Here is a 19,716-nt window from a genome sequence, read left to right on the forward strand (position 1 = left end):
CAATGTGGCTATAAATTATAATAAATATGAAATCATTTTTTTATAAAATCAATGACACATTATCTACCTAATTTCAATGCAGTTTTTCTACTTTATAGCTTTTACTACATGAACTCATGAATGAATCGTAATTTAGGCATAAATCACGGTGTACGGTAAAAAATCATATCTGATGAATTAACTGTATTTTCTCTATACAAATACGAAGCAATTAGTAAATTAGAGTTATGTCTTTTTCGCTCGCGATAATTGCATTTACTATCCTTCTTTGACGTGTAATTGTTATGTAGTGTGCTATTGCAATGTTAAATTATTCATGTTTGCGTTAGTGTATCATTTTCAAACACCTAATGTTGTCTACGTATCCTATCTATTAACCAAGTTCTGAGAGACGAAATAAAGGTAAGGCAGTTTTTGTTTATCTTATTTACTCCATAAAATTTTTATAGAAGTATTGTATAATGTATTTCATCTGTATTTTTAACCCACTTCAAAAAAGGAGGAGGTTCTCAATTAGACGGTATTGTTTTATGTTTGATAACTCAGAACCTTCGACTGGGTGAACCGATTTTTAACCGACTTCAAAAAGGAGGAGGTTATCAATTCGATCGGTATTTTTTTTATGTATGTACACCGATTTGTCTGAGATTTTTGATCCGATTTATGTGACTCTTCTTTTGTTTGATGCGAAATAGATGCCATTTGGTCCCATAAAATTTTACATAGTTTGGCCCAGTAGTTTTCATTTTATGAACATTTATTTGAAAATTTTCGTCTACTGGATGTCATAATTGTTTTCTGTGTACGGCTTTTTTTTGGAGTTTTCATTCAGGTTTATTATATATTATTATTAGCCAAATTCCATAAGACCATTTGCAGCATCATTGGTAATCTTTAATAATGTTATAATTGGAAAATTTATGTAACTGTGTATAACTCATTTATTAATTTAAAAAAATAATTCGTAACTTATTCTATATAATACCTAAAATTAATTACTTCTCTGCATGCTGTGTTTATTTGTAAGTAATAATCACTACATTTACTTCCTAGTTTCTAGTTCTACTTTTTATATTTGTGTGTATTATTGTAAGTGATTGTAAATAAACCTAATAAATAAATAAATAAATTAGTAACTGACACTAAAATGCAAAAGATTAAAAATAAACTACGTACTAATAAATAGTATTTTATTAATATTAAAGGTTTGCATAAGAGATTAGAGAGATTAAATTTTTAGTTATTTGATACTTTTCAGTTTTTGAAGTCGGTTTTTTTAAACGTTGTTTATTTTTTTGATGATTCTTTTGTCCTATTAATTTCGTCCCGTTCTGACAACGGCATCCATGAGAAAACAATATACTTAAGTCTTAAATTTGCACTAAATATTGCGCGACAAATGGTATCAATCAAAACTCAATATCACACCAACCGATTTCGATGATTCTTTTTTTATTTGAAAGGATATACTTCAACGCACGGACTAGTAAAAAATAAGGACTCCGTCTCACCTTACATAACAGTGAGGCACCAAAACAAGCCGATTAACGTGTAAATACATAGCCCCACGCATACACTTACACTAATACAAGCCGATCGGCCGCCATTTTGAGATTTGCCATCGTCTGTGACAAATCAGTTTGCGTCGCAATAAAATATTTAAAAAATGCCGTCTTGCGTTGTGAAAAAGTGTAAAGACAATAATATAAAATTATGTGTGGATATATGATTATTTAACGGAGAAAAAAATGTGTAACTGGTATACCCCGTAACCGCACGCACACTAGCATAAAGGTGCTTCACTTGATAATATCACGGCGCGGAGTCCTTCTTTTTTTACTCGTCTGTGACTTCAACGGTAGTTTGGTAAGGTTCTGATTATGGGATCCATGACAAAGTAACGCAACTCTTAGGAGCAAATTAGGGCTAAATCTTTAATATGCTATTTGAGTCACCTACCGTAACGTCATTATGGTAATTGAGTTATTGTGGTAATCGAATATGATGATCAATGGTACTCCTTAACGGCTTACTATATAAAAATATATAATTGTGGGTGCGATCTGTGACAGAATTTCTCAAGCATTTTCTACTGCATTTATCACTGGGAGTACACAGAGGAGCTGTTCGGGTTAATTCCAGCAGCCGAATTCCACCACCGGACATTACGTCAAAATGCTTAATACCACTCGCAACACGTTGACGTCTGAAATTCCACAACCGCGCGTTTTGCAAGAAATTTCTTTCCTCGCACAGCCACTTTGCGGAATAAATTAAGTATCGTTTTTTATTATCATTTTAGTAAATTACTGCATACTCCCACCTTAAAGGCCGATAACGCATGTCTTGACACCTGTTGTTGCAAAAGTCCATGGGCGGTTGCCTCACCACTTCCCAACCCGTGAGCCTCTTGCCAATTTGCCCATTATTACATATATAAAAAACTTCTTATAATTTTTTCTTCTAGGTCGTGTTCGTTCCATTTCAATGGAATTCTCGGCATAAATTGAATGCTTTCCAATGAATCAGTATATAATTCATGTAAATAAATCAAAATAAGACGGCGGCCGTTCTTGTTCTATGATGCTACTAATTTCATTGAAAGCTTTTTGGTTGTACTCTCGATGATGATGCCAGTTGCTTTTGACAGATATTTCCTCCGATGAAGATATTTATCATTAAACTGAATCTTACATTGAGTGTGATAGTTTATCTTATAACCCACCCATATATATATTGCCTCATGCTCGCTCCTACATCTACCTACCCAACATATTTGTCTGGCAAGGGGTAGGAACTATCAAAAATGTCTGGCTAAAGAGGAAACATCATCTTTATACTATAACGTAAAAAGAATTATATTTTCATGAACATTATAGGTGTCTGGCAAGGGTTTCCTACGATATTAACTATCTTGCAATGAGTGACGTGATTTCTTAATTCTTATAATCTGTAGATTATACCAGAAAATAACACTTTATTATATTTTGATGTATTTATATCGGTTATTTTACGCGCCTTTAGTACCGTTTACCTGACGAAGCCACGGTAACGCAAAACATAATGGTCCATCGTTCTTACCTGTGTTGTTTGCTGAACATCTTTCAGCTTTTAGAAAATAACGAAGATCTGGGGTTCGTGTGCTCTTAGACCATTATATTATATGTACAGTACCTATTATGTCATACATATTTTATCAAACACGGCATTTCCTCTTTCCTTCCTCCTACATTCCTACATTTTTGTTGCATTAATATATATTGAAATATGTTGATTTTGTTGTATTTTCTAAATGTATTTTTATAAAAAATAATTATAATAAATTGCATTGCGAAATATCAACTAACCGTATTAGACCGTATTTGTTTTCGAATGCTAAGTTTTAGACGCATTGCATTGTTTGAGTCATTCTAGCATTAGGGTAACGCGAAAAAAGGATTCGACAAAATTATTTTTAGCAAAGTATGAACAAGGACATAGTCGATTAGTATCGGACATGGATTCCATGTCAACGTTCTAAAGTGAATAGGCATACAGTGTCCGGTGTCGGATATCCAAAAATTTTCTGATCGTGATAGGTTCGAGCATATTCGTTTTGACATAGTCGGACCCTGGCCTACATCTTCATAACGGTTGCAAAAAATATTTATGAAGATTGGATCGTTAGGTTTGGTTGTCCGTTGAGGCTCACCAGCGACCAGGGTCACCAGTTTGAGAGTAGATTATTTTCTCGTTAATGAAAGTAATGGGCATTTAACAGATTCATACGACGGCTTATCATCCGCCGCCGTAACAGCTCGTTTGATTTCCCATCGTGGGTTAAAGAACTCCCAAAAGTTTTGTTTGGTTTGATAGCAGCAGCTAGGAATGACATTGGTATCAGTCCAGCGCAATTAACCTATTGTCAGGGTATGCGTTTGTCCGGGTTTTTATAATGATACCGTTACTGATAATTTATTCAAGATCATACGTAGATAAATCACCTACGTCACACGATTAGAAATTTAAGGGCCACTTACTATTCTCTCATATCCTCACCCTTCAATAATGTTGGGTGCATGACGAAATTGAGAGGTGTCCAAGGACGGCGGAAGACAAAATTAGTAAAATATGGAGAAATATGAACATCACAAATGCCACAAAGACCTCGTGAGAACCCTAATTTTACCCATATTTCTGTATACGTATAATATGCTGGAAAGAAAAAGATGCTCGTAAAATGTGAAGGTGGAGAAGAATGCTTGGAGTATCGTTGAATTTACCTATGCACACACTCATCACTCAAAGAATATTTTTTAGTGTACCTACATAAAGATCTCATATTATAGCGGGCAACGACTTAATAAATAAGTACATGTATTTTTGCCTTATTTACATACATATTATACTTACTGCTTGCATCTAGTGGCGCAAATTTATTATGTGCTCACATTATCTCAAAAAAAAAATAAACGATAATTTCGAAAATTCAATATTTAATTATACTTATAATGTAAATCATAATACTAACACATATTATCCACTTAACGCGAATTAAATAAGGTAAAAAATATAACAATGATAAACATATTACGATTATTAAAATATTAATTTGTTTGTACTTCAGGCTTTAATAAAATATTGCGTAGTAAAATATTAAGGCATTTTGATATTTACTCTATGTACTAAAAATACTTATCGTACCGTTATTGATTACACTTTCAAAGCGTTCAGGTAAGCTTTTTATATCAATTATGTCATATAATATTCTAGAGAGTTCACGAGTGCGAAAATCGAGCTGTTTGATATTTCGCAAGTGTTCGCACTTATTCAAAAGTAGCCCAATAAAAACAATACCCTGCATTATTTATTTTAACTGTCCCTGACTCACTTCTCCTTCACTCTTACTAACATTACTTTTTTGTTTCCTTCTTTGTCCAAAACTTATTTCACCATCACTTTTGAGGGGCTGCGCACCAGAGCACTCATCCGAACTATATTTTGATACAGAACTTGGCTCCGAGATCAATGGAAATACGTGTCCCCTCAAACTTCTTTTATACTGTAAATTTATTTCACCGATACTGCTAATATCTGATGATGAGTAATCACCGTCCAAAGAACTAGAGCTGCTTAAAGGTTTTCTAATCAATTTTCCTTTAAGGTTTGATTTGGGTCGCGTAACATCATTAACATTTTGCAATAACTCACGGGATGATGTTGGAAGCCGCAAACTGAACCGGGGCGAAGATAAGTTAATGGAAATATCCTCCCTTTCGATGTCTCTTTCATCTTGAACATTTTTTGCGTCATTTGAAACCATAACTATAGGACTTGTCTCTTTATTTATCGTAACTTGTAATGAAAGTGGTGATGTAGCCCTCGTTTTAGTTTTGGTCGGCGATGTCATAACATTTTTAACTCTGGCTGGAGAGGTTTGTGTATTCTTTTGCGTATTGGCGATATTTCTTTCTTGAGTTGTATAGCTCTTATCGATAACATCTGCATATTCCTCGACTATGACTTTTTTGATGAAATCCTTTTCAAGTGCAAAAAGTTTTTCGATGTCACACTTTGGCGTAAAAGTTGAGCATAGATCATTGTGTATTGTTTGTACTTTGGAACTCTCTAACCTCGGCGAAGTTTGAGTTTCTTTAAGAGATATTTTATTTAAATAATTACTTTGGGTTGCAATGTCTTGAACATCTATGGTATGAATATATTCATAAGTATCCACCTGATTCTTAAATGATAAATTAAGAATTTTCGAAGACGTATTTTGAGGACTTTTTTTATACGTGACAGTTTTTTCGTCTTGGTGGCCAAGAGTTTGAATACCATTTATTTTAGAATGCTGTTGATCTTGGTGCTCAGTGCCATCGTCAGAATTCTCGATTTCAAAGTCATCTGCGTAAGTATTTAAGTCGTTCATACTATTATCTGATCTATGTGAAGGTTCCTGGAGTCTTTCAGCAGTTAGATTATTACTTTTGGCGGACTTGGAAAGTGTTAAACTAACTTTCTCTTCGATATCTAATACTTCCTGTAGTAAATTTTCATCCGAAGTAGTTAAAAGATTAACATCGCCTGAGTTCTTGTATTTACCGTGATTTTGTTGTACATGCAAGGATGGTATTCTGCTTGTTATTTTATTTAAGACAGGGCTTAAGGGGGCGTCATTTTTATAGATATTATTTGATAATTCCTTCTCGATCTCATTAACATTAACTCCACCTAAAGTAAGTTTAGAATATGGAATATATTCAGTATTATTAAGCTCTCGTTGTTGTCCGGCGGACGTTGTTTGCGCTAGTCGTCTATTATTGTTTTTAACTTTTTCACATATTTTACCATCGTTTTTAGAGGTTGATTGACCATACACATCATTTAATTTTTTCCTCCAGTCATCTAAAGATTTCTTGGGTACAGGAAAGTTAACGTTGCCTGCTTTTTTTCTTATAGTTTTTATCTTTTTTGGATCTTTAGGAATAGTTAATTTTATATTATACTTTTGATAGTTGCAATGATTGTTATCATAGTTATTTGATGATTCACTACTATCATAAGTTGACATTCTAGAAATAATTCTTTTAGAGTCTCTTTTATCATTAGGTCTTGGTTTATATATTTCACTGGGTTGAATAATTTCTTTTACCATTAATTTGGGGTCTTCGTGAGATACAGCAATAACAGCCACATTGCGCTTGTTTTGAGAAGTAACCGAATCACTTGTATTGGGTAATATATCCAGTTGTAAAACCTTTTGCATTTTCAACTCACATCTTATGTTTATACTTGGCATTTCTTGTAATTTAAGTTCCTTTTTTAAAATATTACCACTCTCTTTTTCACATTTATGAACTAGTTCGTTGTATGCAACCGATGCACATTGTTTTGGGCCTCGGTTAATCTTTTCAGGTCCCATAATAACAGGTTGTTTATCACTCTCTTTACTATTACTTGATTTATTTGTACTTTCTTTTATGTCAATTACTTTTGTTCGGGAAAAACTCAGTTTCTTGTTTTGTTTTTTGCTGTCCGGCTTAGGACAAATGCTTCTTGTTGACGCTTTTTTTTCGCTGAGTCTGTTATTAGCTACATAATTTTGACTTTTCATCGGGGCCTGTCCTAGGAACTTAGCTTTGACAACTTCTTCAATATATATCTTCTCATTAAATTCTTCGTCCATTGGTGTGGGAAGAATGTTTAAAGCTGATTCTTGATTTCTAGAAAACTCTGCAGATAATAATTTCAGATCATCTGCAGTGGATTGTAACATTTCGCGTAGCTTTCTTAGTAGAATTTCATCTTCAGGTCTTAAAGCTGCTTCAGATTTCCATAAATCATTACCTATAATTTTGGCCATATCCATGTCCTCGCTGCTTTCAGCCTGTAAAATATATCAACAAAGATGATTAATTACGCGATTTTACCTATTGAAACTGTAAAATTATAAACTAACCAAAATAAATATCCTTATATTTCAAGAATCGAGTTAAGAGTTGCCCTTTCAGTTTTTAATCACAAATAGCTTAATCGCTCCACTGATTCCCTTTTTTAGTGATGTAAGACAAATAACGCAGCGTTGCTCGACTTAACCCTCCATCTGGTCTTATTTTTTGCTTTACCATAATAAAAAATTGTCAGTCTGTGACAGAACCTACCAAATATCGATCGAGTGGATAACGCTGAGTAGAAGGTTTCATCTGTTCGTCAAGCACAGTGGTTCGGGCATCCTGTCCGCTGTTGTGTTCCGATCTGTGGACAAGTTAGAATGGACATTAAATATAATATGTCAGATATAATACTTCCGAAATTTTATTTTTTACACAACAGCTAATAAGGAATTACATATTTTGGAATCATTTGAGAAGGAAAAAATTGTTGTGGCTAGGTATGGTTAGACTATAAAAGAAGGTGTTGAAGATAATATCTTTATTGAGTTCTAGTAATTGGCGTAGAAACTTACAAATTACCACGAACTTAATTGCTTAAAGTGATTTTGAGATATATATTCATATATTCAATATCGGTCACGTTGGTTAACATTAATTAAACATCACCAAGCAAGAATCTGCTATTAAAATGGCTACCCCTACATAAATCAATGTATAAAATCATTATACAGAGAACAATACTAAGAAAAAAATATTTAGAGTATGTTGATCTTCGTGCCATCCAAAATTAACAAATTTGATAATATACACTGTTAGGGAAGAGGTAAGGATTCATAAAATCTTTTGAATGAGTTGATTTTATTATTGAGAGATGAATTTAAATGACAAGTAACTTTAGAGGGAGACCAAATTTTTTCCCACAACCTGTCGTTTGGATCACCTCTATTCAAAATATAATTTTAAAGAAATAGAAAATATATATTGATTTACCAAAGGCACACTAAGTGTGATGGAGAGAACTAAGAGCGTCATAATGTCTGATTGGGACCGTGACATTGCATTTGATAATTTATGCACACAAGAGCTAATCGTTAATATTACTGAACACTTCATCGGACGAATCTAGTATAAATGATGATTCTGACTAGTCACGTTAATAAAAGGAATTAAGTAAACTATTTTAGTTGTTTTATTTTGTTTGTATGTCTCACACTAAAAAGAAAATACTTAAAACTTTATATAATTTTAATATTTTAATTTATTAGTTTCAACTTAAAATTTTGTTGTCTTCCTTACATATTAAACATTTATTTTTACCGATTATTTGTAATCTGTGGCATAATCGTAGTAATCGTTATGTGTGGCACATCATTAAGGGGCGGTACACGTCCATGAAGTACAATATTATTTGTATGAATTTTTTAACTTAAACAAAACGAAACTTCATGGGCGTGAGCTGTCAAAAAGTCAGTTTGCTCAGGCGTGTGAGTACGGTCAAATCCTGGTCGGACGGGATTTTAAAAACTGTTCAATTAGAGACAGGAACATGTTTGGATACCTAACAAGACATCCAAAATCTGTTTAATTTAAAAAATATGAAGATTTCTAGTTTCTAATGAGATAAGAAATTCACGATGCTTTCTAAATACGCTGTACCAACTTGTAACAGTATTTATTTGGCTTGAATAGGATTTTTTAGTGAGACTTAATTGCTTAAAAAAACACACAGCATTAGTTTTATAAGAGTTTGCTAACAATTTTGTATACATTGCAAGAAGTAGCTCTTCGCTTTACTCATCTCGCCAAAAACTGAATTTACTTTTGATTTTTCGCGGATCATAAATTATGTACCTAGGTACTTGTTATAAAATGCGTCACATATATATCATATCGATTTTTTTTAATTTGGGTGCATTATTTTTGTTTTTTAATAAATATTCTGGTAACAATCCATTTATTATTTAAAATAAAATACTCAAAAAATATTAAATGATACTAAACAAAATATTGAATTACAGAATCATTGTGTTCAATAAGCTCTTGATTCTCACACTTTTAAATAAATATAATTTCTAAAATGATTTAGGTATTTTTTATGGAAGAGGAGGATAAACGAGCGTACCGGTTAACTATCGCCGCCCATATTCTCCTGTAACACCGGAGGAATCACAGAAGTGTTGCCAGCCTTTTCGAAAAGTGTACTCCCTTTTTTGAAGGTATACACTAATCTAGATCTAAAAGATATTGTATATGTCTTTTAAAACGATAGCTTACTGTATTGAAGATAGTATTTTTTTGCAACACATCCCAATTTTGGCAATGTCAAGCTGACATTAAGATTTAATCTTCATAGCTTTTTTTTTTATGGATTGTATGGAGGTCTGGTGGATATGGTGAAGTTAATCTATTTATCTGTTCTATTATTAATAATATATATATATATAAATTGCTGTTCGTTAGTCTCGCTAAAACTCGAGAACGGCTGGACCGATTTGGAAAATTTAGGTCTTGAATTATTTGTGGGAAGTCCAGAGAAGGTTTAAAAGGAATGAATAAATAGGAAAATGCACGGAATTAAATAAAAACAACAAATTTGTTTTTCCTTTGATGTGTCCATACATAATTTCTATGAGAGAATTTATTGACGCACGGTTTGACAGTTCTGCTGTGAAACAATTTCATTACGACAGCAGGGTGCATATTTTACGAAGTAATTCTTGATGTAATGATATATTATAGACAAATTCATAAAAAAAAAACATTGTTTTATTTATTATATACAGAACAACGTCTGTCGGGTCAGCTAATTAATGCATAAGCTTTTCGTTTTGACATCCATGCAGGTGGATTATATTAGTAGGTAGGTAGTACAATGAGCCTCAATTCAGCTTGAGTCTTAAAGAGAGTATATTATATGGATATCTGGGTAATCACTATTGTTAATGCAAATATATTTAATTAGATGTTATAAATAAAATGCACTTAGTACTTCAAAATATTCAGCCTTTTTAAGTTTTTGTTATTACAGCTTTTCTGTAAATTTTATGTTGGTGAACCCAATACATCAGTAACGAACAAAGTTGTAGGCCACACACGATTCGAAAATCATCTATATAAAACAAAAGAGGTTTACTTTCAAAGGCAACTAAGGGCCCTGCGAAGGTGTTGCCTGGCAACATTGATGCTACCTGCACCTACACTGATGAGATGCGCACGCGACGCAGTAACGCTTCTTCCGAACCCGGGGCAGTGGAAGCTTGGATTTTATATGTAAAGATCAAAAAAAATTACCGAAATAAAATTAAATATAAAATGGTTTCAGTAAATATTTAACCATTCCAGCTTCGCTTTATAAAAATTGATTTAAAGGGATGTCTTTTTACACGCTTTTTATTAGCTTCACCTGTATGTATGTTTGTTTGTAACCGACTCATTTGGGCGCGATTTTGACCCACTTTAAATGCTTAGATCTTGTTAAAACTTCGTAGATTTATCGAGGACCGATGACAATGCATTAATTTAATAAAATTATTCCTTTTTCAATTTGCAAAATAAGTTTCTTGTTCATTTATATAATTTCCATGTATTATCGATAGTGCAGGTGTTGAGTGAATTTCTATTTTTTAGTTCGGTTTTCTATAAAAAGCGTTTTTTATTTTTTTTAACTATTATTTATTCGTCAATATTGGTAACATAACAAATCATCGTTTTCTTTTTCGTAAATAAAGATAATCGAAATTCATTTACTCTCCCACATACAACGCGGACATCCGCTTGCTCTGAATTAAGAGACTGTCGCTGATGAGTGACTCATACATAGTTCTTGTACTATGAACTATTACTTCAGCTGATAGGACTTCGTTCATCTAGTACATTGTAGTACAGTACCGACTGAGCTCGGACTGACTAATGCAACGGTGAACGAGATCTATGAATCATTATCAGAGGCGCGAAGCGTAGGACATAAGAGTAAGACAATAATTATACCTTCCGCGGTCCTCTCACTTAGCTGTTCTACTTATAAAGGATTAGGACTTCATAACTACAGTTATACCAAATAATATATAATAGTATAACTATGGCTACTTTAGTTAACTTTTTTAATGTTGCGCGGTCGCCATTTTATTATTACTGTGTTTTTTTTTCAAATTATTTTTAGTAATTTCTTAACTATATAGTTAGAAGATTATTACAGTGAATATATACTGGGTGTAATAATATTATAATGACAGTCGAAATATGAATGAAAATCATATATCAACCGCAAAACTTTATCGATCAATGTACTATAGTGTACTAATAGCACTACGATACCGAACTAGTACATTATTTCGATTGTACTTGATCGGAGCGCTCCTTTCAATGGCCGAGCAAGAACAAGTACTGGTGACAGAAACACTGTGTCACCGTTGCAAGCAACACCTGTCTCACTACATCAGCTCTCTCACCTCTGTATCTTGACATTCAGAACCTTTAACAATTGTATAATAATGCTAACACAAAAAGTAAATAACGATCCAATATCGTTCTCGCGAGTGACAGGAACTAAACCCATTAATCGGATTTTTTTTTAATAAAACAAAATTTACAAAATCACATCAATTGTAATTCACCAACACTTACATTAACATCTTAACCAAAGCATTTCACTTTTTACTAACAATAAGATAGTTGGACGTAGTATCTGAAAAACGTTCCAAGCCACAAACATCACATTTTAAGGAATTCGTGTTTAAAGTTTAATAAGTATTAGTGTATTCCATACATGTGGGTTGGGCTACTAGTCATGATGTCATTTAAAGAATTATTACAGTAGGGCTGCCATTTTTTGTCAGTCCGTTAATATGAATCACGTGACCAGTTTTGTGTTCTTAACTCAATTTCGACATGATTGTGGTTTGGAACATTTTTCTGGAATTACGTCCAGTTTCCAAGTCTTGAAACTATACCATTTGCAGCTATTGTCAATATTCGACATCAAGCCCATACAGACAGACCACCATCATTCATATACCGAATGTATGCAATCACTGTACTTATATAAAAAGTTATTTTAAAATATGGATTCGCACTATGAGCCTGAAATATTTAGAGACGCATTACAAAAAGGATTAGGTACTAGTTCGGTAGAACTACTGTAGGTATTTAAGACATTACCTACGGACTGTTTTATAAAGTGTGGCATACATTTGACAAAGATGTAGATATCAATAGTAACACTATATCGAATATTGCCAGTATTTCTGACTGTTTCAAAATGATAGCACAATATGTAACATAAACCAAAGGGAAACTTGTCCAGACAATTAACCTTTCAATTTCGAATCTATCAGAAAACGTTATTGTACAGAAATCATGAGAAACATTGACAAACGTTCTGGAAACAAATTATGTGATTTACATAAAATATAGACATTAAATTAAAATAATTGTGAATTAAGATGTTTTGGAAACAAATAGGTACAATTTTTGTATGTTTGTTGCGAATGAAAGCAGTTGAAAATTATATAAATAACTACAAGACTCACAGTACATAGTATTAATACTGACTCGATTGCCTTGAAAAACTAGCGGCTAAACAATTATTAGATATAAGTATGTACAATTATAGATAGTAGTATTTACAGAGTAAAGTTCAAATTAGTATGTACAGACAATCTAAAATAAATAATGGACATGTCAATTTAATTGAACATAGGTACATAATATATAAAAAGTAAAGTACGGTCACGACTCGTCTAACGGATGTGACGCAAGATACATGCATTGCTGTATTACATAAGAATACAATAGTATGAGTGTGGCCTACAAGCGACTAACTACAAGACACGTGACAACGAACACGCAGACGGACGCTCGTCCGCGTGACGTGTGACACATCACAATACCAGTCCACAACGACTGTTCAGTGTTCGCCATCTGATAGCCTTCGAAATTGACACACTACGAGATGTAACAACAATATGACAATCATAATATAATGATAATTACTTCACTTTATACAAATAGCAGCGAGTTTTAAGAGTTCCTATGAGAGCCGCGCGTCCGGCGTCCGCGGATCAGTTTGACATTTCACAAAATGACTAGGTGCGTGTCGACTCCCGACTGACGAGTGACGACATGCGCAGGCGCCTCGCTAATACTGCAGCCGACACAACATTCTTAAACTTACAAAATAATCAACTCAAAAATAGCGGAGCGTAACAAATTCCTAATCGAATTTAATTTTCTCAATCCTAAAAAAATAATCTTAAAATATACAAAACGTAAAGATCCCAACAGTTTTAGGCCAAACGTGTCGCCAAATAGATAATACAGTAACGGAACTCGAGCCACTCTAAAATATTTGTGTTCAATAATAGAATATTCAATAACTTACGCATGCAACTACATATTAAGCGCTAAAACCTGTACAAAGAATGATGCACTTCCAATAAATGTAATAAGTGTCAATATCTTTACAGTCGCTAACGGACTACATAATGTCATGATCATTAATATACGACGAGGATAAGAGAATACACGTATTGTGAATCACATTGATAAATGCCAAGTTCATTTTGGCTCCAAACCTAAAGGTAACTAAGACAATGGCACCTGAAGAGTTCTCGACACCAACACTATAGCCAGGCTTCTGTTACTCTCGAACGAGAATGTCCTCAGATCAAAAAGTATAAAAATTAGAACATTACGATGGTCCATAACATTTTGGTATAAAATATTCATTTAAGATAATAAAAAATGGATATGTACCATATTATGTTGCAATGAATACATTTGGCCGTATCGACTTGATAGGTAGCAATTCCATCATGGCTACATCTGACCAAGAAATTGGACAGTAGGCGGAGTTCAATTCCAAATGATTGACTTGTGTCGACTATGAGTACGATTATAATATTTACAACAGTATGTACACGAAGTGCTCTGGCCGCGGTGGCCTTCGGGCCCGACCCGCGAGAAAAGTACGCGATGCGCGTCTGCCGCTAGCACGTGGCCGGCTGGCACTCCTCCCCTGATCAGTTTACAGTGAGAGGGACAAGTGATAAAGATCGAGTCGGCAGAACGATGCCCTAGGTCTCCCGCTCTTTCTTAGGTTTGAACTCCTCGCCTAAGATTGTAGCGATTTCGCCCTGCATAAAGGCCCATGGGACTGTCGAGTTTGCCAGCGGACACTTTTCACCACTTGGACAGTAAACCTGAAAAAGATAAAAAAAAATTAAATCCTATAAAACGTCAGTTTTAATAATATGAATGAATCTTGAAGAAGACCTATTTCTGGTCCTCGGCTTCGTGTAGAATAGTAATCAAAAGTTAAAACAGGCAACAAAACCTTACCTCTGATCCCTGTTGTCTTTTAATTGAGTCCCTGGAGCACGGGAAGCAGAACTTGTGATGTGGCTGGCTGGGGCACTGCACGAAGTGGGTGTCTTCGAGGCGCTCTTGGCAGAGCGTGCACTTAAGAAGCGGCGCGGGCGTCGGCGCGGCCTCACCGCCCTCGCCCGCCTCCGTCGACGACACTGACGTCGTGGAGGACACGTGCCGCGATCCCGACGACCGCCGCCCGCCGTTCGACCCTGTCGGACGGATACATCACTTTAGCTACCGTCTGCCAATCGCAACAAACGCAGGGCACAAGACAACTCGTAAAGGACAGACTGAGCCGTTGAGTGCGGGCGCGGGGCGCTGGCGGTCGTCGGGCGCCAGGCACGGCCGACGCAGACGTGGCGATCGGTCGCCCGCACGAGTCAACAATAAACGTTACGGCAAAGACGGAATGTCTTTAAAACGATATTTTGAATGAGCGTCAGTGACAATATGATCAAGTATAGAACAATCGACGTACCTGACGAGTTTGGAGAGTGCTGACTGGAGCGGCTGGCGGACCTCTGCGGGGGAGGCTGAGGCGGCGAGCCCCCGGCGGAGCGCGGCGAGCCCGGGGGCAGCGTGTCCGTCACCGACATGAGCGCGGCCATGGGGGACGGCCCGGCCCCGCCGCCCGCCGCGCTCGCGGGCGGAGACCCGGCCGACCCGTTCGTGAGGGGGGCGCTGCTTCCGTATCCTGAAACATTATTCATTCAAAGTATCGGCAGAAAAGTAGTGTATGTATAGTTTTACATCAGAAACAACGGAAATATAACACTCAGTGTAGGCTAAATAGTAGGCTACTGTTGCAATAAACATTATTCGGGACAGTCTGGACATGAGATCATGGATGACACATCGCCTGCCGTGGCCGGGCGGCGCTGGGGCCGCAATAGTAAACACACACACGTCCACCTATAAATAGCAACGTGTGGTAATAGACGCTTACGTAGAGTGCGCAGCGGCCCGCAGCCTGTGTCATTGTCGACGGTCGGGCGCGAGGGGTGACTGCGATGCACTTCAACAACAACTTTCTAGTTCCTGAACTCATCGCTGTACGAAACGGCGCAAATTGGGATATTTCCGATTGAATTCATAATATTATCGCATCCACTTCTGGATATAATACCTATATTACGCATTATAATCTTAATTTACAAGAACCAGTGGGTTACGAAATGAAGACATCTTGTTCGTAATGTTTACATTACATATTTTAGATTGTGTTTGCTTATGGAAGAATAAATTGGTGATGTGTGGCATAATTTGACTGTAACCTGTAACATCAAATTAATGAGTTGTTTCTTGATGCGAGTATAGGCGCAACCATATGGTAACAGTGACGTCATACGCGGTGACCTTTTTGGCCGTCCGCGTCGGCTGATTGCGAGTGGAGTGTCGTTGTGGACTCCCTACTCACACTTCGCCAGCGGAATGTGGTCGGGCGACTCTGCCAAGCGTAGGCAGGCACTGTATTTTTTCGTTCGACGGCCTATCTACATGTATACGTACGCGAGCGAAAATGTCGTCACGCGAGGTTGCCGCTCCGCAGTCCGCGCATCGTGTATGCATTCACGCCAGAAGCGGAGTTTACATTACGTGAGACGTGGGTGTTTGTACGATTCTTCTGTAATCTGTTTGGTTGTGTGCGAGAGGCCGCGATACTAGCACGCTTTCGAGAACGCTAACCAGTCGAACCAGTTTTGTATTTATGGAGCAAGTTAATGCATCTACCTAGCCGTGTAGAAACCCATTAGAGAACAATACTCATTTTGATAACATTGCGCAAATAGTATCTAATCATATTTAGTCTTAAATCTTTAAGCAGTCTTAATAATATTCCTATTGACCGGGTAAAATCTTTTGTAAATTGTAAAGAAACCCTTGTAAATTTTATCTGTCGGCAAAAGTCATTTGAAAATGTGGATAAAGGCATAAAACGCATTTATTTTCTCAAAATTGAATCCTTTAGACTTCTTTTTGATGTCATTTCTAACACTAAGAATAAAGGGAAAATAAATAGTGGCAAAAATATTTTAAATCTTAGAACACGGAAACAAAGGTCCACTTGAAAATTGAATCAGTTAAAATTTCCTAAGTTTCTGATGCTAATAGTATTATTAAGCCGAAATCTATATTTTAAACACACTTACCGTTAGACTTGAAAGTAGCATCGAAGGAAGGTGTACGTAAGGGGTGTTTTTCCTGTTTGAACACACGGTCAGGAGCAAAAGGTGCGGCCAATGAAACAGCCGGCAGAGATTCGCCACGGGTTAGTGGTGGCCTGGAATGTTCCTCCAGAAGCCTTTTTGCTGGTTCTTGGTGATTCTGATGATCATCATCGTCCAAAGGTCTTTTGAGAGTCAATCCGGATGCGAGCCGAGCACCGGCGTGCGTTGGTAGGTGCGCGAGAGGAAGATGTGCGAGTCTTCGTCCTTCGTGGTCATCTCTTCGGCCGCCATATTCAGCTAATAGCCCAGCGCTAGCAGTTGGACGTGAGTGATGCAACGCAAAGCCAGCAGTTGGCGCGTGATGTGCTGGTGGGGCCGGCTGTCCTCGGGACTGACTCTCCACACCGTTCTGATGTGCCTCTAGAGGACCACGGTGCGAACCTTTTGCATGTGTAGGTCCACGTCCTTCTTGAAAACCATGTGCTCGTTTTAACTGTCTGGCGGTATCTAAAACAACTTCAATCCTATCTGCACCTTCATAATTAACACATCCGCGGCACACTTGTTCGGAAAATTCGTGTAGCATTGCCCATGGCATGCGAGGCAAATCGCAGAGATAACAGTGCTGCCGCTTTTGCATGACCGACATCTCGTCGTTTTAGTAATAACAGTACGATATAAATCACTACAGAAATAAAATATCACTTATTTATATTATTAGACAAATCAGAGTCACCATGGTATTATTGGTTTCCTTGTATCACATGTAACACTAGCAACGTTCAAAAGTTATGTTGAGGCACTAGCGTGGGTCGCGCGTCGGAGAGAGACTGAGGTAGCTCGTTCGGCGGGTCGCCTGCGGGGTCGGTGCGGGGTGCGGCGCGCGGGCGCGGCATCAGCGGCCATTATCGAGCGGTGACGTCAGCGCAGACGCGCTGGGGACAAGCCGTTAGCCCGACGCGGATGCACCCCCCGCTGCCGCTCCTGGCTACTCTCCACTGCTCATTATAGGTAATATAGTCAATACTCAATATTCACTACCACTGGACCAGGTACCTCAACAACGTAAAATGCCTGTCCACGTGTACTACATACCTACTTCAATATTTTTATTCCGTAAACTCAGTAATAGACTATCGATATTTTTTGTAATATTAATATATAGGTAGTTATGCAGACGGTTTTTGTTGACTTCTTATTAAATAAAAAAAAAAATGAACTTAAATTTAATGTTGTATTTCTATTTGTCCGTGTTGTAATGTAATAGATATAGATAATATAATATGTATAAATAATTTATACTTGTTGAAACAAAAAATTGATTCCTAAGTATAGTATATATTTATTTCTTCAACGTTTAAATTAGGTATAAGATAAACTTAACAAAAATATTTTTTGAAGTCGGTAAAATTTTCAAAAGTGTGAAAGTAAACACAAGAGTATAATGTTCAACTAGTAATAATAAGCCCTATCGTGTAACCATTGTGTTCAACTTCAACGCATTTCGTTCTCAATCCATTTGCAGTTGGTTTCCTCTCAAGTCGGCTGCATTCTAAATAATTATTATTATCAAGTAACGCGAACGAATCCGGCTAGAGGACGGGAGCGGGGCACGCAACCGGTACCGCGGCCATCTTGAGACGTGACGTCACGTGACGAGTTAACTCACAACGGAGCGGCAACGTCGCATAAAGCGCGGACATGCTGCGCAGTGTGCCTCGTTGTTTTTGTTGTTTTTAATAATAATTCAGAAAGATCGTTTTTTGTATGCGCTGAGCGCTCCAATAATGTGAACAGTTATGTCAGCGGATGAAATAAAATGAACTGTGATAACATTTCTGAAAATTGTTATAATCTGTATTGAGTATATTATAATTTTGTTTCTGTTGCCTGTTTTGTAAGTACAGGTTTATAAAATTACAAGATAAAGGTACCTACCCGACGCATTTAACTAAGTATGTAATAAATTTAGATTACATTAATTAGCAAGCTCATTATATACCTACAAAATGCTTTATCTTTAACAGGAAAAAGTCAGTACGTACAAAGTACATAATAAAGTCAATAATATATAACAAGTAGGTAACTTAAAATGACGCCAACACAATGTACCTACTTATTGATTGACATAAAGATAGGTACGTACTTACATAGGTACACCATAGAGACACACGGCTTAAATTATTTTGTATGCATAAACATAGTGCAGAAAAAATAAATCAATCTGTTTAACCAACAGACATTTTAGAGATTTGAGTGTTTTTTGAGTTATAATTATGTTATTCGGATTGGGTAAGTACCTATGTTAATGTTATTTAGATGTATTTGTAATGTGTGCATTAAAAAGTAGGTATATTATACGAATAGTTAGTATACAAGTTGTATGAAACAAAGAATTGAATTATCTTTAACATAATATTATAATACTCAATATAAAATTCATTTACCTTTTTTTAGGTTGTCCGTCGTTTCAACTGGGTAGGTACCTATACTTTTTTGTCTTAGCAGGTAGGCACTTAATATAATGGCTACTTTATAGTAAACAATAAATAAGATAAGCATATGGTATTCCTGATAAATCTAATTATCATACCTATACAAAGCTAATTAATTAATCCGCCATCAAACCAAACAAAAAAAATTCTTCAGCTTTATAATTATTATTTTCGATAATAACAATCAACTTAAATACCTACAAATATTACAAGTTCTAATAATATTCGTCATCCTAACACTATCACCATAACAGAGTAGGGTCCTACTTGTACTCTCGTGTACCTACTATAGCAAGTAGATACAATAGA

At 36.0% G+C, this 19,716-nt stretch overlaps 2 protein-coding genes across 2 annotated transcripts in view; both read right to left on the minus strand.

Moving 5' to 3' along the window:
• Positions 1-4,455: 4,455 nt before the first annotated feature.
• LOC126966700 (uncharacterized) overlaps positions 4,456-19,716 on the minus strand; it is a 138,337-nt gene continuing 123,076 nt past the window's right edge. The window contains exons 3-4 of the mRNA XM_050810903.1: positions 7,644-7,737; positions 4,456-7,369 (exon numbers count right to left, since the gene is read on the minus strand). Of these exons, the coding sequence (XP_050666860.1) occupies positions 4,847-7,369; positions 7,644-7,685 (2,565 nt within the window). The 5' untranslated portion in view covers positions 7,686-7,737 and the 3' untranslated portion in view covers positions 4,456-4,846. The remainder of the gene's footprint in view (positions 7,370-7,643; positions 7,738-19,716) is intronic.
• LOC126966725 (interferon regulatory factor 2-binding protein 2-B) lies at positions 11,961-17,748 on the minus strand. Its single transcript, XM_050810990.1, has 4 exons — positions 16,895-17,748; positions 15,223-15,438; positions 14,715-14,953; positions 11,961-14,575 (listed from the first exon to the last, which is right to left on the minus strand). Exons 1-4 carry the CDS (start codon positions 17,559-17,561, stop codon positions 14,450-14,452), a joined length of 1,248 nt encoding a protein of 415 aa, XP_050666947.1. The 5' UTR covers positions 17,562-17,748; the 3' UTR covers positions 11,961-14,449.

Source organism: Leptidea sinapis, chromosome 11 (genome assembly GCF_905404315.1).
Source record: "Leptidea sinapis chromosome 11, ilLepSina1.1, whole genome shotgun sequence".
In the NCBI taxonomy this organism is placed as follows: domain Eukaryota; kingdom Metazoa; phylum Arthropoda; class Insecta; order Lepidoptera; family Pieridae; genus Leptidea; species Leptidea sinapis.

Bases quoted from the DNA above. Each gene is read 5' to 3' on its own strand.
- LOC126966725 (XM_050810990.1), bottom strand. From the start codon at position 17,561: ATGTCGGTCATGCAAAAGCGGCAGCACTGTTATCTCTGCGATTTGCCT. The intron at 15,439-16,894 runs GTAAGTGTGTTT...ATAATGTTTCAG, and splicing joins TGCTACTTTCAAGTCTAACG to GATACGGAAGCAGCGCCCCC. The intron at 14,954-15,222 runs GTACGTCGATTG...TCCGTCCGACAG, and splicing joins GCACTCTCCAAACTCGTCAG to GGTCGAACGGCGGGCGGCGG.